Genomic DNA, 27,502 nt, shown 5'->3' on the forward strand with positions numbered 1-27,502 from the left:
ATACTCAGTGACTGGCACACTGGAAGAGCTCCCTAAATTTTAGTTATTATTATAAAGTGAATATAAAGGCAAATTACAAATGCCAGGAGAGAGGAAGACTATGAATAAGACAGGAGCTTAGACCTGGAGTTGAAGTATCTCTTCAGGAAATGACATTTGGTCTGAAACCTGAAGGATCGATCTGCTGAAAGTAGTCAGAAAAAAACTTAAAGCACTGCAGACAAAGAAGAGTGTAAGTGCACAGGTCTTGCAGCAGGGAAGAGCTTGAGGCATTCCAGGAACTACGTGTGGTCAGGGGACACTAAGCAAGTGAGGGGAGACAAGCAGGAGCCACAATGTGCTGGGCCTTGTAGACCAAAATAACTATTTTGGATTTTTTTTTTTTAAGTACAATGGAAAATCACTGAAGGCTTTTAAGCAGAAGGATGACATAATCCAAATTACATTTCAAAAAGATCACTGGCTGCTGAGGGGGAAGAGCACACAGTTAGAAGGCTACTGCTGTGTTCCAGGGGGAAAATACTGGTGCCTTGGATTACACTGCGGCAGAGACCCCAACAAGCTTGCCTGGGCTGAGACACACAGAAATGGATACAAGGATTTGCAGAAGAATCCCTTCCTTTCTGTCTCACGTAAGAAGCCTGCACTGGATAGCCAACCAAAGGCAGAGCGAACACAGTGAAGAGTGAAGGGTAGCATACCAGCATCAATCAAAAAGCCTTCAAATTCCTGGTTCTGCTCCCAACCAGCTATGAGATCTTGGCAAGTACTTTCTCCTTGAACTTCCTTATCAGTAGGATTAGAAAAATAGCTCTACCTCACAGGGTTACTCTAAGACTTACCATATGTGAAAGTGCCTGCACAGTATCAGGCAGTGTGCTCTACAAGTGCTAGTCAACTTAAGAGATACACCCTAAACAAGCAAAATACAAATTGTGATTAGTTATTTATTCCTCTTTAAGGTCAAGTTGATTTTTGTTTTGTTTTGCTTTGCTTTAATGAGCATGTGTTAAGCTTCTTCAGCATTCTCCAGCCTGTAGAGAGCACAACAGGGATCCATCATCTACTTCTGATCCACCGCACATACTTACTGGGAAAACCTTACAGTCGATTGAGATTTTTATCTGCAACAACTGTTATTTAAAGAAAACTTTTCCTTACTGAAGCCCAGCCAGGGAATGTATGGACGTGAAGAACAGTGCTAAACATTTTGCTGTATAACAGCTTTATGAAGCAATTGATATGAGAAATGATTTAGGAACTATTCTAACAAAGTTCATGACAAAATTATCCTGCTTATATGTTTTTATGTCCGCTGAAATTATAAATTATACCAAATCCCACCTGAAAAATTCCACTTTGGTCTTGCTGCTGGCAAAGACACCCCAGTACACATTAGAGTCACCACCTTTTCTGAAGCATATTTGTAGTAAGGGTACACTTGGGACTTTTCACAAGTTAATTAAATTGTTGTGAAAAAAGCAAATTCTTCTGAGACTTTTCTGCAAGCCCCTGACAGAAGCCTATAGGGAAGTAGTTTTTTAATTACCTTAATATTTCATTAATGTTTTTGCCACCTTTTTATAATAATTATATCACATTTCTTCATAAAATTTTTCTAAGAAAGCATTAACTAAAGTTAAAGCAAAGGGATATGTGTTTATTTATCAGTATATAGAGTCAAATAATGAAAAAAATATTTCCAACATACATTGTCCCATAAACTTTTATCTTTAACAGAAAAATATTTTGTTTTACAGTTTAGTAAAATACCACATTAAAAAGTCAAAGGTAACAAAACAAAAAACATCTTTAAAAAAATGCCATACTGTGTTGTAATAGCTATATGACTTATTGACTAAATGTAAAGAAATCTAAGTATTTGTTTGAACAGGGATTTAATGTTCTGAAAGTTATTATACTTCAAATCTTATAAATAGACACTGATACAGATTGTTATAAATGGTACCTGTTGACAATTGCTATAAAAGGTACTCACTGGTATAAAATTATGTCCTCTGGGTGAAAGAGACCCCCGAGGATAACAGTAGCACAGGTGTTTTCCCATTTTTGTGTTTTTAAAAATCCAGCTTCCTTCAAAGCAGCAAATAAACTATGCTTCTACAGAAAAAGAAAAGAAACCAAGAAAACGGCAGATAGAATTATTTCATACAAATATAAACATAAAAATATCCTAGAAAATTTAGCACATATAAAATACGTTAATGTTTGAGAAAAGGGAAAAGAAAATAATTAAGCACATGAATTGAACTGCTATTGTTGCTTAGCATTGTAACAGAAGGCTAACTCTTGAAATAAGTCCCAAAGATTACTATGAAAGTAGGACTGAATTTCATGTCGCAGTGAGCAAAAGATTAACGAGCTATCACTTTTAATTAATTAATACCAATTCTGATCTCCATGGAAGCATATGTGCAACGAGAATGAACTTTCTGCTTGAGGTTAAAATAGTGTGAGATAGAGTCCCTGGTGGCAAGATTACTTACCATCTGTTATGGACTGATTTGTGTCCCCCTACGATTCGTATGTTGAAGCCCCAATCCTCAACATGATGTTGTATGGAGATGGGGCTTTGGAGAGAAAATAAGGTTTAAGGGAATAATAAAGTGAGGTCATGAGAGTGGAGCCTTCATGGTGAAATTAGAGCCCTTATGAGAATTGACATTGGACAATGCTCTCTCTCTCTCCTCTGCCATGTTAGGATGCAGCAACAAGGCAGTTGTCTGCAATTCAGGAAGAGAGCCCTCACCAGGGAACTGAATCACCCAGCACTTCACTCTTGGAATTCCCAGCCTCCAAAAATAAATTTCTGTTGTTAAAGCCAACCAGTCTATGGTATTTTGTTATGACAGCCTGAGATGACTAATACCCCAGCAGATCAGTGACAAATAAGGTATTCTTCTGAAGAGAGGACAAACTAGAAATATAATCTGAAAATTGTTTGGATTCTTAAGCTTTGTCCTGCACATTAATTTTCAAAGTGACAACTAGTGTAACTATTGCTTATTTTTTTCTGAAATAATAATAGTCACACATCTACTTTTAATGTCAGTGTCACCCTCCATGCCCACTTATATGTAATCCTCCATCTTTGTTATCCTTGTAGACCTAGACCAGCCATTTACAATATGACAACTTACATTCTTCTTCTGCACCTTTGCAGAAGTAAAATGCAAGTACTATCTAATGTTTTCTGGGAAGTAGAGCATTCACATCTAATATTTTCTTATCACTAAATCGGGGATTCAGATAATTTACATGAGTTGTTCTTTGGGTATACAATTCTTCTACATGATAAATCATTTGCATCAAATTAGCTTGTAAAAGCTCTACCACCACCACCCACAACACACACACACACACACACACACACACACACACACACACACACACCATAGAAAGTAAAGTTCAAATAACTTTCAGCAAGCTTCCCTGTGAAAAAAGTTGGCTGATGAGCTTGAACCTTGTGAAAACTGCCCTCCCTGCTTTCCCTGTTCTCGAAGGAGTCTTTAGACATGACCTCTGACTGACACTGCAGCAGAGAAGCCACGGGCAGTCTGGCTGATTCCCTACTACCCATTCACCTCAGGGACTTGAGTCTCCAAGTCCTGGAGTTTCAACAGGATGGTGCTTATAACTGGCTTCACAAGGGCAGGAAACAAGATTTCTATTCCTATTTATTTATGGGAAAGGCAATACTATATTAAATATTATCTTAGTTATTGAAAAATATCATTTCTATACTATGTCTGTTTTATCTACTTTAAAAATAACTATCATTTTAATGGAATTACTGTTATTATTGCCCATTAGTTCTCAAAGACACTATCATTGAAATCATATTGTTAGTTCTAGTCTGTTTAATATACACTGTAAATATATTTCCTAAGTATGTAGTCTTTAATAGTTTTCATTGAAACGACTTGATATGGTTCTGCCATGTTAATATAGCATCATTAATATACCAGTTTTCTTTCAATAAACACTGAGGTTATTTTCAATCATTTGCTATCATGGGAAACAATAGGGTTTGAGCATGGTGTGCACACATTATTTCCTTGGAATAGATTCTTAGGGATGGAATTACTAGGCCAAAGGGTTTTAGCAATTTTTTTTGTTTTTCCTATGGTTTGCCCTTTTTTTTCCCCAAGAGGAGCTATTCAAACATAACTGCAAATTTGCCAATATGAAATGTTCTCTCTCTCTTTCTTTTTTTTTTTGATGGGAGCAGGAATATTCAAGCAAAATCTTTGATCATGCATTATAATAAGCATTTTTTCTCATTCACTTTAATAAGTTTATTTCCCTTTCTATCAATTATGTTTTTTGTCCAATCATCTATAAAAATCTCAGTTTGGAGGATAAAAATGAACAAGCACTTTAGGTACTTTATTTCAGTCCTGTTGGTAAAAATTTATTTTCCCACTTTGCTATTGTCCTGCTAAAAACTGTCATCATTCAGTTACTGTAATGGGGTTTGTGGGGGGGAAGTTGGTGAAGGGGGAGCCTAGTAAATATAATGTTCTTCATGTAATTGTAAATTGATGATACCAAAAAAAAAAAAACCTGTTATCATTGATTATAGATTTTAAGTATTTTTTAAACCTATCTTTTATTTCCTCTATTCCTTTAAAATTAAAAAAGGTATCCTTTCACAGTTCTATTCTATATTTTATTTTATTTTCTTTTAGTCTTTCTAGAATATGATTTTTTATACATTAATTTATCACGTTCATTAATTTATTTCAAATTTATATTAGTATATAGTAAAAGATATTCATGTAACTACTTTTTTAAAAAAACTGCTATCCAGCTTCCCAACACCACTGTAATACTTCTTTTTTTCTGGAAAAAAATATTTTATTATATTGTTATAATTGTTGAATCAATTTCTAGACTCAAATATTATTCCATACATCTGTGTCTATACTTTTTGATCATTATTACTTAGTGCTCTTCATTTTGGGAAGTTTCTTGGGAAGGTCCCATGTTTATTTCCCATTAGATCATCCTTTCAATTTTCCCCCCAAATCCCAGAACTATTTTGACTGAAACTGCATTATGTGCATAAATTAACTTTGAAAGGTCGGGGGTTGGATTTATACATTAAAATGCTGTGCACATATACGCTTTGGCTTCCTAATACTTGTTTTTAGTTTAGTTTCTCTCAGAATTTAGAAACATCAAGTTCTCTGTAATTCTGTTTTCATGACCAGCCTTTATTTAGTTCAGAACATACTTGAAGGCCCAGTCTCTTCTAGCCACAAACACCTGGAAAGGGACAAGGTTTTCCACTCAACTAGAATCATGAAAGAGGTAAAGGGAAATTAGTTCCAGGATTGTAATTAGAAACTTTTCCTCATACAATGCAGCAATGGTTACCTGATATTCTGCTTGCCTTGTTTGTACTTCCTGCTTCAACTGATTCCATAGCTTTCAGACCCATTTGACATCTGCTATCCATGGGCTCTTCTTTGACCAGTCAGTGTTTAGCCCTACCTACTGTCTGTCTCTGGTGGGCCTGTCCTCCCCTGCATGCTGCCTACCAACCAGCCCTCCACATCAAAGGATCCCACTGCATGGGAGTCAACTGGTTACAATGATCAAATGGATGTAAAAGTTTTAAAATTAAATTTTAATATTTAACCAAAAATATCCTGAAAATTGGTAGAGGCCTAAGGCCAAAGGTCAGAAATAAATTAAAATATAACTAACAATTAGTTGGTATATAAGAATTTGATTCAATATCAAGTACCTACATATTTCTGATCAGAGGCATTGCTTTCATTAAATGAAGTGCATGAGGGATGACACAATTCTTGCTCCCAGACTAGATATATATGTCTAAAATTAGAAAAATTCATATATACATGTATATGCCAGAAATACTACATACACCCCCCCACACACACACAAACTTTGCCATTATCTGTGTTCATTCTAGCAAATGCTAGACTGGCAAATAAACATTTTCTGACTTGAATACTCTTTCTCTGTTCCCTTTAAATAATAATCTATTTAAGAGCATAAATTATATTTGCTATTTCTTTGATACCATCTTATAGCAGTTATAGAAATGTGGCCAATCAACTGACTTAAAAACTCAATTAAAACTTTTCCATATTGCAATTTTTCATAAAATACATGATAGATATGAAAATAGGATTTATAAATCTTAAGCATTTCTTTTTTGACACTTGACTTCCTCTTAATTATGATTCTCATTTTCATGACAATGAACCAAGAAATCAAAGCACATTTTTTTAATTTTGGTATCATTAATCTACAATTACAGAAAGAACATTAGGTTTACTAGGTTTCCCCCTTCACCAAGTCCCCCCCACATACCCCTTCACAGTCACTGTCCATCTGCATAGTAAGATGCTATAAAATCACTACATGTCTTCTCTGTGTTGCACAGCCCTCCCCGTGCCCCCCACGCACTATACATGCTAATCGTAATGCCCTCTTCCTTTTTCCCTGCCCTTTTCCCTCCCTTCCCACCCCTCCTCCCTAGGCCCTTTCCCTTTGGTAACTATTAGTCCATTCTTGGGTTCTGTGATTCTGCTGCTGTTTTGGTCCTTCAGTTTTCCTTTGTTCTTATACTCCACATATGAGTGATATCATTTGGTACTTGTCCTTCTCCGCCTGGTTTATTTCACTAAGCATAATATCCTCTAGCTCCATGCATGTTGTTGCGAATGGTAGGATCTGTTTTTTTCTTATGGCTGAGTAATATTCCATTGTGTATATGTACCACATCTTCTTCATCCATTCATCTACTGATGGACATTTAGGTTGCTTCCATATCTTGGCTATTGTAAATAGTGCAACGATAAACACAGGGGTGCATCTGTCTTTTTCAAACTGGAGTGCTGCATTCTTAGGGTAAATTCCTATAAGTGGAATTCCTGGGTCAAATGGTATTTCTATTTTGAGCTTTTTGAGGAACCTCCATACTGCTTTCCACAATGGTTGAACTAATTTACATTCCCACCAGCAGTGTAGGAGGATTCCCCTTTCTCCACAACCTCACCAACATTTGTTGTTGTTTGTCTTTTCGATGATGGCGATCCTTACTGGTGTGAGGTGATATCTCATTGTGGTTTTAATTTGCATTTCTCTGATGATTAGCGATGTGGAGCATCTTTTCATGTGCCTGTTGGCCATCTGGATTTCTTCTTTAGAGAACTGTCTATTCAGCTCCTTTGCCCATTTTTTAATTGGATTATTTGCTTTTTGTTTGTTGAGGCATGTGAGTTCTTTATATATTTTGGATATCAATCCTTTATTGGATCTGTCATTTATGAATATGTTCTCCCATACTGTAGGATACCTTTTTGTTCTATTGATGGTGTCCTTTGCTGTACAGAAGCTTTTTGGCTTGATATAGTCCCACTTGTTCATTTTTGCTTTTGTTTCCCTTGCCTGGGGAGATATGTTCATGAAGTCACTCATGTTTATGTCCATGAGATCTTTGCCTATGTTTTTTTCTAAGAGTTTTGTGGTTTCATGACTTACATTCAGGTGTTTGATCCATTTGGAGTTTACTTTTGTGTATGGGGTTAGACAGTGATCCAGTTTCATTCTCTTACATGTAGCTGTCCAGTTTTGCCAGCACCCTCTGTTGAAGAGACTGTCTTTTCCCCATTGTATGTCCATGGATCCTTTATCGTATATTGGCCATATATGTTTGGTTTAATGTCTGGAGTCTCTATTCTGTTCCACTGGTCTGGGGCTCTGTTCTTGTGTCAGTACAAAATTGTCTTGATTACTGTGGCTTTGTAGTAGAGCTTGAAGTTGGGGAGCGAGATCCCCCCCACTTTATTCTTCCTTCTCAGGATTGCTTTGGCTATTCGGGGTCTTTGACGGTTGCATATGAATTTTAGAACTATTTGTTCCAGTTCACTGAAGAATGCTGTTGGTAATTTGATAGGGATTGCATCGAATCTGTATATTGCTTTGGGCAGGATGGCCATTTTGACGATATTAATTCTTCCTAGCCAGGAGCATGGGCTGAGTTTCCATTTGTTAGTGATCTCTTTAATTTCTCTTAAGAGTGACTTGTAGTTTTCAGGGTATAGGTCTTTCACTTCCTTGGTTAGGTTTATTCCTAGGTATTTTATTCTTTTTGATGCTATTGTGAATACAATTGTTTTCCTTATTTCTCTTTCTATTAGTTCATTGTTAGTGTATAGGAAAGCTACAGATTTCTGTGTGTTAATTTTGTATCCTGCAACTTTGCTGAATTCCAGTATCAGTTCTAGTAGTTTTGGAGTGGAGTCTTTAGGGTTTTTTTATGTACAATATCATGTCATCTGCAAATAGTGACAGTTTGACTTCTTCTCAAAGCACATTTAACCCTCAAGTAAAGAAGCACAATTTGTCTTCATGAAAAAGAGGGTTCCATTAACAACCAATAGAAAGATGTATAAAAAACTAAACTAGTGCTAAATAGAACATATTTTAAGTTTTCCATATTAACTGCTTCTTTTGAAAATTGCCCATTAATTCCTGAAGACAGATAAAGCTAAAGAAAGCTGAATGTTAATGTTTTACTGGGAAACAAACAAAATACTACCATGTAAACTTTATGGGAAATTAACTGCTTTTCTGAAAAAAAAAATGTGTTATTGATTCCCCATCTTATTTAGATAAATAATGTGACTAGCCAAAAAATAATCTATTCACTAAAGTCAAAAGTAGATGTATTTCCATCACTCACACAAGTCAGTTGATATTCCTGTTCTTGACAGCCAGTTGCAAATACAACAATAAATAATTAAAAAATAAAAACTTATGAAAAATGAGCCTCTTTAATGACAGCTTATATAAATCCTGAAGTCTATGGCCCACATACAAGGAACAGCTGTCATCCTAAGGCAGAGGAGTCAGAGGCACTGCCTCAAATCAACTGGGGTTCTGTAAACATCCCACTTAGACAGGATTACTGAAGTGGCCTGACTCTACAGATGATAACAACATTTGAAAAAGAATCAGAGGGAATCTTGATCTTAACATACTTTATAGCAAAACTTGTTAGCCCCAACAAGTTAAACTGACAGGCCAATGTTCACATACTGCATAGTGACAAAATGCAGGTCTCCTGATTCTATTACATCACTGACTGTTTTCAAAGGAATTCTGTTAGGAGGAGAAGTAAGTCCCGATAGAGATGTTCCTTGTATTATATTCAAATTGAAGATTTAGTACGGGTCTGGAATAACATAATAAATAGTCAGTGTCAGAGGTCTTCAACTGTGCCATTGTTTGCTATGGTTAGGCATTTGAAGCCAACTAATCAACCTTAGACATGTTAGTAAATGACATAATCAAACAATCTCCTGATGGGGAAAAAGATGGTGGAGTAGGAAGGCAAGGCAGAAACCTCCTCCCACAAACACATAAAGAAGAAACTACAGCAAATATAACTAAATCTGAAAACAACCTGAAGACTGCAAAACAGATCACCAACACGCGGGAAGAAGAGAAGACCACACAGAAAAGGGTAAAGGGGCAGAGGCATGACTGAGCGGGACCCAAACAGGACCACAGGCAGGAAGAAGAGGAACAGAGTGGGGAGGGGATAGGCTCTCAGGACCTCTGCACACCTGGCCCTGGAGATCTGCTCCAGGAGCATGAGTCCACGTTACATTGGGTCTCGTGATTAGTGGAGCTGGGCATAGGGACAGCTGGAACACCCTGGGAGGCTGACATGCCAATAGCTTGTGGAGAACAGGCAAGCTCTGCTGGTCCTGAGACAAAAGCAGAGGTGGTAGTTTGAAAGACTTGGAGCAGCAGCAGGGGTGCCAGAGGGGTGAGAGGTGGATGGAACTCTTAGGAGAAAGGGCAAGTGGACGATACCTCCCCAGCCCTCCCTAGGCCCAATAGGTTTGGAACTCTTGAGAGCCCCAGATGTTCCATCCCACTAGTGAGCAACTCAGCCCTGAGGTGTCTCCCTGCATGCACTGTTGGCAAGCCAGCCCACTCACCCCGGCAGAAGAGTCAGACTTTGCTGCCTGGCAGGCAAATGGAGACTCACCCAGCTTTCTTGACCGTGCATCAGCCCACCCAGGGAGGTGCCTTCAGGGGAGCCAGTGCCGAGAGCTCCTTCCTCCCTGTGAGTATACAAGCCCAGTGATGTACGTCCTGCCCTGCCCCAGAGCAGCACAATGTTCCCAACCACAGCGATCCCAGCAGAGGCCTCTGCCATGATCAAAAAGGCTGCTCAAGTAAATTGCCAGAGCTGCAGACTCAGGTCACTACCGGAAGACAGACAGAAAGGTGCCCTGCCCATTGCACACCAAGAGCAACTGGGGCTCCCGCAAAGGAGAATCAGGCACTGAGTCTTGAGTAAAGAGTCTTGAGCTTCTGCGCACCACAGGATGCCTTCTTCATAAAGCTATTACTCTATAGGCCATGAAGCATTGCAGAGCCAGCTAATACAAAGAAAGAAACACAAAAACCTTGAAAAATGAGGAGGCAAACAAATATGTTCCAAAAAAAACTACAGGACAAGACACCAGAAAGAGGGCTAAATGAAATGGAGATTACCAATCTTCTTGATAAAGATTTCAAAGTAAAAATCATAAACATGCTCATGGATTTACAAAAAATATTCAAGATTTCAGGGAGGACATCAACAAATAGAAGACCCTCAGGCTCTACTACAAAGCTACAGTAATCAAAATAGTTTGATACTGGCACAAGAACTGATCCATAGATCAATGGGACAGAACAGAGAGCCCAGATATAAGCCCACACATACATGGCCAGTTAATATGTGATAAAGGAGCCATGAATATACAATGGGGAAATAACAGCTTCTTCAACTACTGGTGTTAGCAAACCTGGACAACTACATATAAGAGAATGAAACTGGATTACTGTCTAACTCCATACACCAAAGCGAACTGGAAATGGATCAAAGACCTGAATGTAATTATGAAACCATAAAACTTTTAAAGAAAACACAGGCAAAAACCTCTTGACTATAAACAGGAGCAACTTTTTCCTCCACACATCTCCTCAGGCAAGGGAAACAAAATAAAAAAGGAACATGTGCACCTACATCAAACTGAAAAAGCTTCTGTACAGCAAAGGACACCATCAGCAGAACAAAAAGGCATCCTACTGTATGGGAGAATATAATCATAAATGACTCATCTGATAAGGAGTTAACATCCAAAATATATAAAGAACTCATAAGCTTCAACACCCAAAAAACAAATAACTCAATTAAAAAATGGGTGGAGGACCTGCACAGACATTTATTTCTCCAGAGAAGATATACAGATGGGCATCAGGCATATGAAAAGATGCTCCACATAACTAATCATCAGGGAAATGCAAATCAAAACAACAATGAGATATCACCTCACACCACTTAGAATAGCCACTATCCAAAAGACAACAATAATAAATGTTGGCAAGGATGTGGAGAAGGGGAAACTCTCCTACACAGTTGGTGGGAATGTAAATTGGTGTACCCACTGTCGAAAGCATAATGGAGGTTTCTCAAAAAACTAAAAATAGAAATATCATACAATCCATTAATTCCACTTCTAGGTATTTATCCAAAGAAAACAAAATCCCTGATTCAAAAACATGTATGTATCCCTATGTTTACCACTGCACTGTCTGCAACAGCCAAGATATGGAAGCAACCTAAGTGTCCATCCATAGATGAATGGATAAAGAAGATATACATATACACAATGGAATATTATTCAGTCATGGAAAGAGAAGAAATCCTGCCATTTGCAAGAACATGGATGGATCTAGAGGGTATTATGCTCAATGAAATAAGCCAGGTAGAGAATAATAAATACCATATGATTTCACTTATTTATTCAATATAAAAAACAAAGTGAAACAGAAGGAACAAAACAGTGGTAGACTCATAGACACTAAGAAGTGACTAGTGATTACCAAGGGGAAGGGGTTGTAGCAGGTAGTGGAGGGAGGGTGAGGGAGATAAAGGGGCAAAATAATTTGCAATCACAATATAAATTGGTCACACGGATGGTAGTGCAGCATGGAGAATATAGCCAATGATTCTGTAGCAACCCACTAGAAGGGGTAAGGATTTAATAATATGGGTAATTGCTGAAGCACTGTGCTGTACATTTGAAAACAATACAGATTATATATCAACATACCTCAACACCCAAAAGGCAAATAACCCGATTAAAAAATGGGCAGAGGGTATGAACAGACACTTCTCCAAATAAGAAATTCAGATGGCCAACATGCACATGAAAAGATGCTCCACATTGTTAATTATCAGGGAAATACATATTAAACCACAATGAAATATCACCTCATACTAGTTAAGATAGTGAACATCCAAAAGACAAGGAACAACAAATGCTGGCGAGGATGCAGAGAAAGAAGAACCCTCCTACAATGCTGGTGGGAAAGTAAATTAGTTCAACCATTGTGAAAAGCAATATGGATGTTTCTCAAAAAACTAAAAATAGAAATACCATTTGACCCAGGTATTCTACTCCTAGGAATTTACCTGAAGAAAACAAGATCACAGATTCAAAAAGACATAGGTACATCTATGTTTATTGCAGCACTATTTACAATAGCTGAGATATGGAAGCAACCTAAGTGTCCATCAGTAGATGAATGGATAAAGAAGATGTGGTACATATACACAATGGAATACTATTCAGCCATAAGAAAGAAACAAATCCTACCATTTTCAACAACATGGATGGAGCTAGAAGGTATTATGCTCAGTGAAATAAGCCAGGAGGAGAAAGACAAGTACCAGATGATTTCACTCATTTGTGGAGCATAAGAACAAAGCAAAACTGAAGGAACAAAAGAGCAGCAGACTCACAGACTCCAGGAAGGGAATAGCAGTTACCAAAGGGAAAGGGGTTGGGGAGGGTGGGTGGAGAGGGAGGAAAAGGGGATTAAGGGACATTATGATTAGCGCACATGGTGTGGAGGGTCACAGGGAAGGCAGTATAGCACAGAGAAGACAAGTAGTGACTCTCTGGCATCTTGCTATGCTGATGGACAATGACTGCAATGGGGGTTGGGGGGGACTTGATAATATGGGTGAATGTAGTCACCACAATGTTGCTCATGTGTAACCTTCATAGGATTGTACATCAATGATACCTCTGTTTTAAAAAATCACCAGGAAAATCAGTATGCTACCTTTTATGGAAAGAAGAGACATTTTTAAAAGCCTAAAAAAATATAATAAATAAATAGTTTTACTCTTGCTTAAAAAAAAAAGCTCTCCAGTTTGAAGAAACCCTAACTCAAAGCATGTAAACAAATATCCTTTAACTCCTTATGGCTTAGTTCTTAATTTTTAAAAATTCACATTAAACCACCACTAAGAAAGATAAATTATATCCCAAACACAATGTTGAGCACTGCATGAAAAACAAAGAAGTGGAAGAAACAGTCTTGGCCTGACAATTTTTTTTTCTTACCTTTTTTATTTTTTTTTCTTTTGGTATCATTAATCTATAATTACATGATGAACATTATGATTACTAGGATCCCCCCTTCACCAAGTCCCCCCCACATACCCTTTCACAGTCCCTGCCCATCAACATATTAAGATGCTGTAATATCTTTACTTGTCTTCTCTGTGTTGCACAGCCCTCCCCGTGCCCCCCACACACACTATACATGCTAATGGTAATGCCCCCTTTCTTTTTCCCCGCCCTTATCCCTCCCTTCCTACCCCTCCTCCCTAGTCCCTTTCCCTTTGGTAACTATTAGTCCATTCTTGGGTTCTGTGATTCTGCTGCTGTTTTGGTCCTTCAGTTTTCTTTTGTTCTTATACTCCATATATGACTGAAATCATTTGATACTTGTCTTTCTCCACCTGGCTTATTTCACTGAGCATAATACCTTCTAGCTCCATCCATGTTGTTGCAAATGGTAGGATCTGTTTTTTTCTTATGGCTGAGTAATATTCCATCGTGTATATGTACCACATCTTCTTTATCCATTCATCTACTGATGGACATTCAGGCTGCATCCGTATCTTGGCTATTGTAAATAGTGCAGCAATAAACACAGGGGTGCATCTGTCTTTTTCAAACTGGAGTGCTGCATTCTTAGGGTAAATTCCTATAAGTGGAATTCCTGGGTCAAATGGTATTTCTATTTTGAGCTTTTTGAGGAACCTCCATACTGCTTTCCACAATGGTTGAACTAATTTACATTCCCACCAGCAGTGTAGGAGGATTCCCCTTTCTCCACAACCTCACCAACATTTGTTGTTGTTTGTCTTTTCGATGATGGCGATCCTTACTGGTGTGAGGTGATATCTCATTGTGGTTTTAATTTGCATTTCTCTGATGATTAGCGATGTGGAGCATCTTTTCTTGTGTCTGTTGGCCATGTGAATTTCTTCTTAAGAGAACTGTCTATTCAGCTCCTCTGCCCATTTTTTAATTGGATTATTTGCTTTTTGTTTGTTGAGGTGTGTGAGCTCTTTATATATTTTGGATGTCAACCCTTTATTGGATCTGTCATTTATGAATATATTCTCTCATACTGTAGGATACCTTTTTGTTCTATTGATGGTGTCCTTTGCTGTACAGAAGCTTTTTAGCTTGATATAGTCCCACTTGTTCATTTTTGCCTTTGTTTCCCTTGCCCAAGGAGATATGTTCATGAAGAAGTTGCTCATGTTTATGTCCATGAGATTTTTGCCTATATTTTTTTCTAAGAGTTTTATGGTTTCATGACTTAATTCAGGTCTTTGATCCATTTGGAGTTTACTTTTGTGTATGGGGTTAGACAGTGATCCAGTTTCATTCTCTTACATGTAGCTGTCCAGTTTTGCCAGCACTATCTGTTGAAGAGACTGTCATTTACCCATTGTATGTCCATGGCTCCTTTATCATATATTAACTGTTGGCCTGACAATTTTAAAGTCTATTTAGTTTTATCCTGGCCATGTTCATTCATAGGGCATAAGAAAGGCACTTTCAGACATAATAAGAACAAATGTACACATATCAAGCCATTATGTTGTATACCTAAACTAATATAATGTTACTTGTCAATTATATATTAATAAAAAGGGATAAGTGAATACACAAATATAATGAGATAAATTAGTGAAACACAGCTATAAGCATGTTTATGAAAAGCTTAAGTTGGCCACAATTTAAAATAGTATTTTAAATAGTCTGCCTTTCAAATCATTAGAGAAAATAAAATGCAAGTAATCAATGAAAATTAAATCAACAGTTTTGGATCACCCACAAGTCAATGATCAGAATCCCTCTGTTTTCCTCCTCCCTGATGCTGAGACAATGCTGAAATGGGCAGGAACCAAGTGAGGACCCTGTCCTATGCCACCAAAATTCTCTCCAAGGGTGACTCTGATGGAAAAGAATCTCTTGCATATGGAAAACTCTCCAATTTACACTTTCTTCTATTTTACCTCATTTAGTTTCATGTAACTCTCACAACTCTGAGGAAGAAACATACTCTTCAGTAAATGAAATCCTTTATTCTAACCTGGCACAAATCAACATTCCCATCTCACCTGCCTCGTTAAGCTGGAACAAAAAGTCCTACTGCCAATGTGAGAAACAAGAGTGCCAGCAAGCAGAGACTTACTGAAATATGAACACCAACACCACCTCACATTTTATCAGAGAAATAAATTCCCACTGTTTCAGTGAGAAAACTGGGACTTTGGTAGGCTGGGGAGCACAGTGTTTGGTCCTTGGGCTGCTTAGTCACAGTGATCTGGTGCAAACCCTGGCTGGCAAGCTGTGTGATCGAAGGTTCATTCATTTTCTCTGCACCTCAGTTTCTTCACATAGTAATTGGGATAAAATAATAGTACCTACATCTCATAGAGAATTAAACCAATCAAATTTACTCCTGAATTTAGTGAGTTTACTTTTTAGTAATTGAGCATTGCTGGGTAGATGTTAATTATTATACATAATTATGATTATTACTAATAAACTGTCCCAGGTCACATAACTAATAAGAGATAAAGTGAAAATGTCAACTCAGGACCAATGAATGTGTGTCTAGGGTTCCCTGTACCACAGCATCACTGAATACAACACTTAGTGTTCCTAATTCATCTGTTTTTCCTTGTATCTAGCCCATGTTTCCTCATCTTCACAAAGGAATATCATGAAATGGATATATAGCTAAAATCCACACTTATCTGCTGTATTTCCCTGACATGTCTAGCAAGAAATTCCGTGACAGTTACATCTATCAGTTTTTTAAAAAATAATGTGCCAGGAAAATGCTCACATAGAACTTAGGAGGTAAAACTATTTTGTTACATACCCATGAAGATGTATTTGCCAAATTATCAAATAAACCAAACCAAGCCAAAATGTACAACATGGCACCCTGCCCTGAAGCCCAGCACATTTACAATACAGACCAAGTGTGAGAAGGAATGGCCAAAGGCAAAATTCACTTACATGCTGTGTTCATGGTATCCTGTTAAGAGGGAAACACAAAAAGAATAAAGGTCACCTTCCAGGCAGACAAGCCCAGCTCTGCCCACCAACACCTTTAACATGGGCCATGCATCTTGTTCCAGGCACAGCAGGGAAGAGTAGTTCCTGAGCCCAAAGGACTACAACAGACTTGTACTGAGGCACCTGAGGATCCAGCCTGACCAAACCCCAAATGCAAAGGCCAGCAGAGAGACTCAGCATTGCTAGACAAGCCTCTGCTTCATGACTGCTCTTTGGTCCCATTTTACAGTTTTCACAGGTGCAGCTCATATCTAACGGGATGTGTGCACACGTTTACAAATATAACATATAGACGGTGCTCATGTGTTAGGGAGAGCTAGCTAAGTTCAGAACCATGTAGCACACCGTATTGGTACAGCAGTCTCCCAAGCCATAAGTAACCATCTATACTCCCTCCCATGTGTACTTTCCACCAGGAATAAACTGAGAGAGAAGCTGGATCTGTCTTACCATGGTGTAAGTATCTAGTACAGTTCCTGGAACTGGATAGGTGGTCAATAAACAGCTGGTGAGATGTATGGCTAGAAGGAGGTGCCCTGCTGAGACCTGAGGGGCTGCCACACAGGGGGGCTGTGCTGAAGAAGAGGCATGTGAACGTGACAGCCCCAAAACTGCCTCTCTCTCCCTTGTTCCAACCAGTGCTGCAAGGCAAGGTGCAGAGAGACGGCTACAAATGAAAATACAGACAGGCTTTAGAGCACCAGGGCAAAGATCCCAGCGAATAACGGTGCTGAAGAGCTTAGCAAAGAGAGCCCACGTTTAGCTCAGACACCGCTCAGGCCACAGAAAAGCACTGCAGGAGCTGAGAGCCCAGCAGACAGGGGCTTTGACTGCCATTGTTTCCATGCCCAATCATTCTTCTAAAGCTGCATGGGGAGGACAATGGCTTTTACAAATTAGTTTGGTTTGAACAGAAGATTGTTTTTTTTGTTAAAATATTGTGTTCTGTAAAACTGTCTTTTTTTCCTTCCTTTAAAATTACAAAAACCAGCAAATAACCTAAATGTTCAACAAGAAAATGACTAAATGCTCCATGCTATAGAACAGCACAGAGTCATATAAAATGTCATCTTTGAATAACAGTTAATAAATGTAGAAAACAGTCATAATAGAATTTTAAAGGGAAAAAAATGGATTCAAAACTGCACATAGAATGTGAAGCATCACACTGATTAGATAAAAAAGACAAAAAATACTTCTTTGTATTAGGATTACAAGTGACTGTACAGCTCTCTGTACTTTTTGAATTATCTACATGAATTATCTCATTTATAACAAGAGAAGTTATTACTAAAAGAATAAGAACAGAGTAGAATAAATACTTTTCTGAAAAAATAACTGCCAATGTCAAATGGATAATTACAAAGCTATACACTCAAAAGCCTTTCTGGTGGTATACATTGGGGGAGAAATCTAGATAGATAGATAGATAGATAGATAGATAGACAGACAGACAGATATAGATATGGAAAAATCAGCTGAAAGCAAAACATACCGATCAACCTGTTTAGTTTCCTATAAATAGGGTGCACTTGTTAGTATGACAGGTCCTGGAACAATGATAAACCTTTATAGTTAAATTACATACTTACAGGAAGTAGAGTGACCCTGGGAAAAATTTAATTATGGCCCTTAAAATGTGCCTTACTATAAAATGATATTTTTCATTTTTAAATATTCCCTTATTTGCCCTGTGAAATATTCTGGATACCAGATCAGAATCACAAGGCCTGGACACTAACGCTTTTACTTGAGAACACTGCATAAATTATTGATGACACAGAGGCTGCACTGTGTTCAAAGAGTCTGCAAGCAGATGAAAAGCTTTTATTTTGGTGAAAAGCAAGAGAATGGAAATAAAAACATGTGGGTGACTAGACTCTACTAAGGGTTGCCAACCTTCATATTTCCTTTGGCCTTTGTTGTGTGTCCTTTATTTCCTTCGGATAATTTCCTATGTCGGTTAAAGGCACTCCCACCCATCCAGTAGCTCAAGCTGGAAACTTGGGAGTCATCCTTGGTTTCTCTATCTGCCTCACTCCCCACACCCAATCCAACAAGCCCCACCAGTTCTACCTTCCAAACACATCCTAAGACATCGTCTTCTCTCTCCACCACAGCACCCTGATCCATGCCACCATCACCTCCCATCTTATACAACAGCCTTCTAATTGGTCTCCCACTTCCACTCCCGCTCCACTACTGCAGCCAGACTGGCCTCTTCACTGAACCGGCAAGGCCCATGTTCCCTCCCTGTCAGGGCCTTTGCTGAGCCCTGGCCTGAAACGCTTCTCCTTTACAATGCTGACTTTCTGGAATCCTGCACCTAAACGCTCAAGTCCCCAGACAGGCTTTCTCTGACTACCTCATCCTTAGTAAGAGCCTGATTATCCTCAACCTCTGCACCCTGTTCCATAAATATGGGGATGTTTTGTATTTGTTTTATGTGTGCTTTATTCACCAAATCATAAACTCCATGGGGGCAGGGACCACGTGCACCTGTTTACTGTCATATCTCTAAGCATGGTATGTTTTAATGGATTGAAGAATACTTTGTTTCATCTGTAATTTGAGGCATTTCTGCAACTATATTAAAGCAGAACAGGGAAAATAAATTGCTGATTTTTTAAGTCATTGTTTACTTCTGCATTTGTTTTCAAAGCATCCCCTCTCTCAGGCCAATTTCTGGAAGAAAAAATTTGGCATGGAGACTTACAACCATGAAAAACATCTCCAGCCTCCAAACAGGTGGTTTAAGCTGACAAACCTACCCACAGATACCACAGACTTCACATTCCATCTATTTAATCAAAATCCTTTAATTATTGCCAGCCTATGAAGTTTTCTATAATGCAGAGAGCATAAAGTGACAACACTAAGTCAATGTAAAATCATATTGCAGCTGGACAGGCACATATACATGATTTAAATATTTCAAGGAAGACTCACTAAACAGAATTCTGTCATACGGACACCACGTCACAGGGCCCACAGATTCTGTGTGAGCCTTGGTTCTTGCCAGCAAATGCTTTACATGGGAAAACTTCTCCCTAACCCATCTTATAAACAACACTAAGACTGTCACATGCCTGTAACTAAATTTTCTGATGAGACACACAACTCCCAGGTTCTAACTCTTTCTCCTGTGATAATGACCATTTGTAAACCCTCTTCATTTAAATGTTTAAAATATTCAACTTATCACTTCAAACGAGGGCTCTATGTGGATAAAAAGATGACTGTCAGAAATAATTCTGAATGATGAACCCATAAGGTAACACAAAGAAACAAGTGGCTTGTTTTTTTTTTAATGAGTGATGTCCTTACTTTAGTACTTTGCTCAACCTATTTTGTGCAATTAAAATTCAAGACTATGTAGTATAAATATGAACTCCTCCAGAAAGCTTTGTTATATTTATTTATCTAGTACCTAATACATAGCAGTATATTTATATATTTATATATCTTTATATACAATGCTATTAAATCCTCATAGCAACACTCTTAGATAGGCACCAATACATCCCCCATTTCCCTGATCAGGTGGAGGGTGGAGAGGTAAGTAATGTGGCACAGTTGAACCAGAAATGAGTAACAGGGCTGGAGGTTGAACTATGTTTTTGCACTTAATAACTACCCAATAGCAATGAATATATGAATGAATGCTTCACCCACAGGGCATTTCTGAAGTGTCTTTCAGACTTTTCTCAGATTATAACTGTCATTTCCCTGCTTTAAAATTCAAAACCCATAGGGGATTTCATTACCCATTATAGCTCATATCACCATTAAGTGACTGCAGAAACCTTCACTTAGTGTATGGAAGGTCCTAGGCCTGCCCTAGGTATTGGTAAAGCAAAGAATAGCAGACAGACCCGTTCCTGGGAGATGAAGTAGAACACGAGAGAAAGGGTGAGTGATCCCCACACAAGAGGTGGCGCTCTGGGAGGCCACGTGCAGGGACCGACCACCCCACCAAGAAAAGCAAAAAACGCCTTACTTGAGTGACACATGAACTGGGATTCCAAGGACAACCATTGATTCCCCAGGCAGGAAAGGGAAGAAAAAAGTACTTCAGTTGGTAGGAAACAGTTTGTAGAGGTGTGAAACTACAAGCATATGGCCTACCAGGTAAATAACGAGGCTTTAAAGAAGCTCACGTTGACAAAGCCCCAGAGGAGAAAGACAAAGGCTCCCCAGACAGACTAAACACAGACTGAAAGAGTCTTCCATGCCATGCTTAGAAAATGGGACTCACTCCACAGGGGACGGAGTACTACTAAAAGTACTAAACTATTAAATGTTTAAAATATTCAGCTTATCACTTCAAATGAGGGCTCTATATGGATAAAAAGATGGCATAATGAAATAATTATGATGCAAGAATTTTGAATGATGAACCCATTCAGAGAGGCAGTGTGGCACAGTGGGAAGAGCACAGACAGACAGACAGAGATGTGGGTCTGACTCTTATGACACACAGAGCGTAGCTGGGTTTTAGTAAGGTACACAACATCCCTGAACCACAGTCTCCTGCAAAACATGGATAACACTCCTCATGGGTTGTTGTAAGGTATACATGAATGCATTTCAGCTTTCTATATGAAACATTTTGTACAAAGCCACAGCTGAACACATGCTCATTCCTTTCACCACTGGGAGATATAACCTCTCTAAAACTTGATTTCCCTTTAACTCAAAGGTAGAAATCCTAAAAGAGTAGAATTAATTGAAAGTTTGAAAGCCTGGAATGCTCCTGTATTCCTCACTCTTGACACAGCACTTGACACATGTCTGGAATAAATATATTCATTCCTCAGATTTTATGGATCACAAACAATGTGCCAGGACTTGACATAACTGCTAGGCATGCAAGATGAACCAAACAGACAAAAAAAAAGGGAGAAGAAAATCCCTGCCTTTATGGGGCTTTCAGTTGGGGGTGGGAGAGCAGAGCAGAGGATGGAAGAGATAGACAATACACATTAATAAATTATATAATCTATTAGAAGGTGATAAGGGCAGTGGAGGAAATTTAAACAGGGTAAGGGAAATGGGGGATGCCAGCAAGTGGAGTGGCCAGGGTAGGCCTCACTGAGAAGGTACCATTTGCTCAAAGACTTGAAGGAAATGAGGAAAAGAGCCATGCAGATATGGAGGGATGGCATTCCAGGAACAAGGGACATGAGGCATGAAAACCCTACGGCAGCTGTGTGCTTGGTGTGTTCAAAGGACGGGGAGGAGGCCTGTGCGGCTAGAGCCGGTCAGCAACAGGGAATGTAGGTCAGAGCAGTAACAGGGCCAGGTCCAGTAGGGCTTTGACTCTGAGGGTGAAGGAAAGCCACTGGAGGCTTTGGACAAAAGAGAGGGCTGACTGGAGTCTGAAAAGGCTCTCTGGCCAAGGTGTTTAGCATGGACTTGGGAAGCAAGGGTAAAAGCTAGGTTACCAGTCAGGAGAGTTTGTGGTAATCTGGGCAGAAAATGGTGTCAAAAAATTTCTAATCCAGTAAGGTTTTGTAACAGAGTTCATGTGGAATATAAGAAATAAAGGGATCATGGATGATGTCAAGGAATTTTTGCCCTGAGCATGAAAGGATAGACAGTCACAATCTGAGAAGGAAACAAGTGGGTAAGTAGAAGGTACATGAGGTGCTAGAAATCAGGAGTTCGGGGATACACTGTGTTTGATGTACTCATGAGCTATCCAGATGGAGATGCTAAGCAGGCCACTGGATGAACAGGTCTAGACTAGGTCCAGAGGTCTAGAGATAAAAATTTGGGTGATAGCTATATATAAACAGTATTTAGAAATGTAAATAGAAGAATAAGCAAACATTAACTTTGGAGCCACAGTATTCTAGATGTGATTCTTGGCTCTGATACTGTGTGGCCTTAGACAAGCTTCCTTAAAACTTGTCTGAATTCATTTCTTCCCATGTGAAAAAGATGACAACACGGACCTGAGGGATTAAATGAATTAAAAACAGAAAGCACCTATTTTTCTCTACCTGGCCCACTGTAATATTGTATATCAACTATACTTCAATTAAAAACAAAAGGAAAATAACTCACAAAGCACCTAAATGGTGCCTCATACATGTCGAGTTCTCACATGGCTGGGTTTATCAGGTTTTCAAGCGAGTGAGTGATGTTATACAATTTGTTTTGTTAGAAGGATAAGTTCCTCTTTTCCTTTTTCTCTTTCTTCCACCCACCTCATGCCTGCTTAGCCCTTCTCCTGAAATAAAAGGTTTTATCAGATACATAAATCAAAACTGCAACAATCCCCTTTTCTTTCCTTATGAAGCCAAGGAAAGAAGATATCTGAGGGAAAAAGAAAGGAAAAAGGTAGGCATGTAAGCATTCATACCAGGGCTGTGTACTGTGAAAGAACAATGTATGTGGAAAACAAAATAATGACAAGAGGCAGGAGTGGTCCAAAGGCAGAGTATTTCTTCAGAGTCGTTGCTGTCACTGAGAAGAAAGTGGTCTTCTATCATCTTCTCAAAACCTCTTTGAACCTAAGAAATGTAAATGTAATTATGGGAAACTGGCTAGAAAGTTAAGAAACACAGACTGGCTTCTTCATCCTCTGGTAAAGGTGGCACTACTAGTCACTCGACTGGAATGTCTGCAACTGTGAATGGGAACAATATGTGCTATCTCACTGGCATGCAGTGGTGTTAGTTTGCAAGTATGAACTTAAAACATAATAGCACTAATATTAAAGTCTGAAGAACTGAAGTAATATTTGCAGAATATTCTAAGAGACTTCAATAAATAGCAACATTCACGTATTATGATGGTGTAGATAATCGCTTCCTCACCTAAGGCGGTGAAGTCAGGCTCCCTTCAGACTCCAGTCATGACAAGCCTAAAAGCAATTAAACACAGGAAACTCCCTGGCCTCCTCTGTGAGGTCCTGTTGATCTGGGAAGACAAGGCAGTTCTCACGGAAGTAACATATGTTTAATCAAGAAAATATGTCTTGACCTATAAATTAAATTTGTCCTAAACACATGACTTCTTCAAATAGAATAAAATATTGCTAGGTCACAATGGAAAAACTGAAAAGGAATAGTTTGTCTTGAATACCCCAGCAATACATACCATTGCTTGCTTTAGTCACTATTTTTATCAACACCAATTTCAAACAACTCTAAGACTGCAGAGCATAAATAATTCATCTTCATTCTGCTGGGAAGCTTAAGTCAAAATAAAAAATTACTAAGATCAAATACATTTCCTCTCCCAAATTGCTGTAGTCAGACAGGAGAAAGTAGAGCTAGATAACAGAAAGGTATATAAAGATCAATTATTAGTAGCATGTGTTTTGTGATGCTTCAGTGATAACTCATTTTTCAATGTCTAATTCTTTGTGGATTACTATGATAATTCTAAAACAAAAAAGTGAATTGTTTTGTATGCTGCAATGATGGTCCAAAACATTACTTACCCCACCCTTAGACAGTTATAATTGAAAACTTCAAAAGTAAAAAAGAATTATTTATTAATTACTATCATTCATGGAAGGATATATAGTAAGCAATGCCACTATACTACCATATATATTTAACATAAAGCCCCTGTATATTATGCCAAATTGCATTTTGATATTTAATTGCATGAATTTTTCCTTGAAAGTAAAAAATCTGTTAGTGGATCAAAGATTCAAAAGTAAGAAGAAAAATGTATACGTTCTACGGAGTTTTAATGTATCTCTTTTTTTAATCTTGGAGAAGGGAAGGCCTTTTTAGGCAAGACACAAAAGCCAGAAATTTTAAAAAAATTACAAATCTGACTATATAAATGTTAAGTCTGGGGAGAGGAACTCCTGGGACAAAATACCTCTTAAAACTGAAATCAGTCTAAGGGAGAAACAGAGTTTAAAACCCATTTATTGCTTACAAATTACAGCCTGGGGCCATCTCTCTCCTCTGCTCCAGAAGAAGCAAGCCAGCAAGCAGGTCTGCCCCTCCTCTTAAACTCTCAGGTTCAGACACGCCCTTGGTTGCCCAGGTAAGTACCCATTGACATGGAGATGAACTTCCCTCCACCCCTGAGGATATGCAAATGCACTAAAGTCAGCCGAGATATTTTGGAAATGTTACACATTTACCCACAATAAATATTAGAAATATCTGCATGAGAGAAGAATGCCATGAATAAAGACAAAATACAAAAGACAAACTAGAAAATTTTATTTGAAAAATACAGAGCAGAAAAAAGATTAACCTTCCTAATATAAAAAACAATTATACATCAGTAAAAACCAATTTTTAACATATTTAATGATGCTCAACCACGTTAATAATTCAACACAATTAAATGAGATACTATTTTCACCCATCAGGTTGATAAAAGCTAACAGTAACAATAATTATAAAAAATTATCATGCTTCCTATGTGCTACTATCTTATAGGTAAAAAATATTATGTCATCTTCCTAACATCACAGAGCTAGAAAGTGGTAGAACTGTCATTTTTTTAAAGTTTATTCATACACGGCACTGGTGAAAATGAAGTGAGCAAGTATCTTTGTACATACACTCATGACGTCTTATGGCGGACTCTTGGGGGGAAATGTCCTATACCCAGTGTGCACGGTCCCTGAAAGTACATGGTTTTTCCTGCTCATCAGACAAACATCTGTCATTGAAAAATCAAAATATATCACAGTCTTGTGCCTCTTCTAGGGACAGGCTACATATTTCCTAGAGAAGAACTACAGGCAGGAACCATGTATACCAGCTAAATACTGTGTTTCCATGCCCATTGGTATCCCAAATAAAGGAAAATACAGGCTGGCTGTCACACACTGCCTTCCTTCTCTGCCAGAACTGCAGTTAAGCCACAGGAATCAGGCTGCAGGAAGTAGGCTCTACCCAAGGTTCTGCTCTCATCACTGCCAAAGGAACCATGCCTGCTCTAAGACCCAGATCATCTGCATAACTGCAGCCCAGAAATCAGGAAACAATGTCTGGCATTGTATTTAATAAGAAATAAAGAGAGTGACTGTCTGTCTGATCTCTGTCTCATAGTATGTTGTACTTTCCACTTCAATGTGACTAAAAACTAAGGTACAGTCTAGCCCAGACAAAGACTATAAAATAGAGTATATAGTGAATGGCCTCTTTGTAGAGTAATTTGGCAATAATCATCAAATTTTTAAATTCATAACGTTAACTATCTATACTACTATTAGGAATTTATACTTGTGAATATTCACAGAGTTGTGCCACAGACTGAATGCTTGTGCCCACCCCACCCCACCCCACCCCCCAGCCCAAAATTTACATGTTGAATTTTAACCCCCAAGGCGATGTGTTAGGAGGTGGGGTCTTTGGAAGGTGATTAGGTCATATGGACAGAGCCCTCATGAATGGATTAGACCCCTTACAAAAGTGACCACAAAGCACTCCCTTGCCTTTCTGCCATGTGAGGGCACAGCAAGAAGATGGCATCTGTGAACCAGGAAGTGGGTCCTCACCAGAATCCGACCAGGCCAGTACCTTAATCTCAGATTTCCCAGCCTCCAGAACTGTAAGAAATAAAATTCTGTTGTTTGTAAACCACCCAGTCTATGATATTTTGTTACAGCAGCCTGAACAGATTAAGATAATTTATGGTTTCAAAGCTGAAAACAAAATAGTCCATCAATAGAGGATTATTTAAAAACTGTGGTAGTCATATATCGGCACACTATGAAGCTATTTTTTAAAAAGAATGCAATCAATCTAAATGATACAACCTTTATCTTTTTTCAGTATTTGATTTAAAAAGCAGTAACTCAAGAAATATAAAAGTATAGGTGAAAAGCTCCCATTTGTGATATAAAAGGAAAAATATATAAGCATTTATTATGCAAGAATATCTCTGGTAGGTTACAGATGGCCACCCACATTCCTTGGCTCCTGGCCCTCTTCCCCCATCCTCAAGGCCGACAACATCAGGTGGAGTTATTTTCACATCACACTATTCTGACCTCTTTTTCTGCCTCTCTCTTCCACATTTAAGGACTCATGATTATACTGGGCCCAGCTACATAATTCGGGATAATTTCTTCCTTAAAGTTAGCTCATTAGCAATCTTGATTTCCAATTGCTATTTAGTGTAACATATCTACAGCTTCTAGGGATTAATTTGCATTTACACTTATATAACTACCCATTCAACACTGACCATATGTGACGCATGGTTTTAAGCCACTTCCATTTACTATCACACTAACTCTTATAGCATGGACTGAGTGTTGTTCCCTATTGGAAGATTATAAATTTTTCAAAGATTACTTGCCAAGAAAAAGATAAAACTAAGATTCAATCCCAAATCTGTCTCCAAAAACTCAGAACTGTCTTTTTCTTCTACCTCCCTTTTTTTATTATTTGTATTATTTTAAATTTCTATAATGAAAATGAGCTCTGGTATATTAAGGAAACAATGCTATTTTATTGTATACTAAAAAGATTAAAATCGTTTCCATGTTTTAAAAGTAGCTCTCATCCTAGCCCTGAGAAATAAAAATGTCATTAGGTGTCAATCAATACTCACTAGGGAAAAATCTTATTTATGAGGAAGACTAAAACTAGTCAGCAAAGGTTAATACAGGAAACAAAGTGAACACCTCTTTCTCAGTGGTAGGAACTGCCAAACCCCACTATTCACTGTGGTTCCCCTCTACATAATATATTGGACTCTTCTAATTGGCTTAGGAATGACCATTAGCAGTAAAGAAGACTCTGGGTAAATCACAAAAAAGCTATCACATCAGATCTACCTAGAAGAATCCCTTTAAGAAGTAATCATATAAGACTACCTTTACATTAGCACTAAGCATCTATCAACTATTTTTCATTTAAGATTGTATTGATAGAAAATCCTGCATCTTACTCCCACCATCATCCCCCCTTAAAAAACATAAAAATCTCCCCTCAACATCTCTACACACTGAGCATAAATATCTGAAA

At 38.2% G+C, this 27,502-nt stretch overlaps 1 protein-coding gene across 10 annotated transcripts in view; it reads right to left on the reverse strand.

Annotated features, from left to right (window-relative positions):
• Positions 1-27,502, reverse strand: part of ST7 (suppression of tumorigenicity 7) — a 250,044-nt gene that overhangs the window by 153,596 nt on the left and 68,946 nt on the right. Inside the window, exon 1 of one of the 10 annotated variants that reach the window (XM_073238554.1) lies at positions 2,000-2,121. The exons of the other annotated variants lie outside the window; for them this stretch is intronic. Coding sequence (XP_073094655.1) covers position 2,000 — 1 coding nt within the window. The 5' untranslated portion in view covers positions 2,001-2,121. Of the gene's footprint in view, positions 1-1,999; positions 2,122-27,502 lie in introns of those variants that run through there. 10 annotated transcript variants of the gene reach the window in all.

Source organism: Manis javanica, chromosome 6, assembly GCF_040802235.1.
Source record: "Manis javanica isolate MJ-LG chromosome 6, MJ_LKY, whole genome shotgun sequence".
Lineage (NCBI taxonomy): Eukaryota > Metazoa > Chordata > Mammalia > Pholidota > Manidae > Manis > Manis javanica.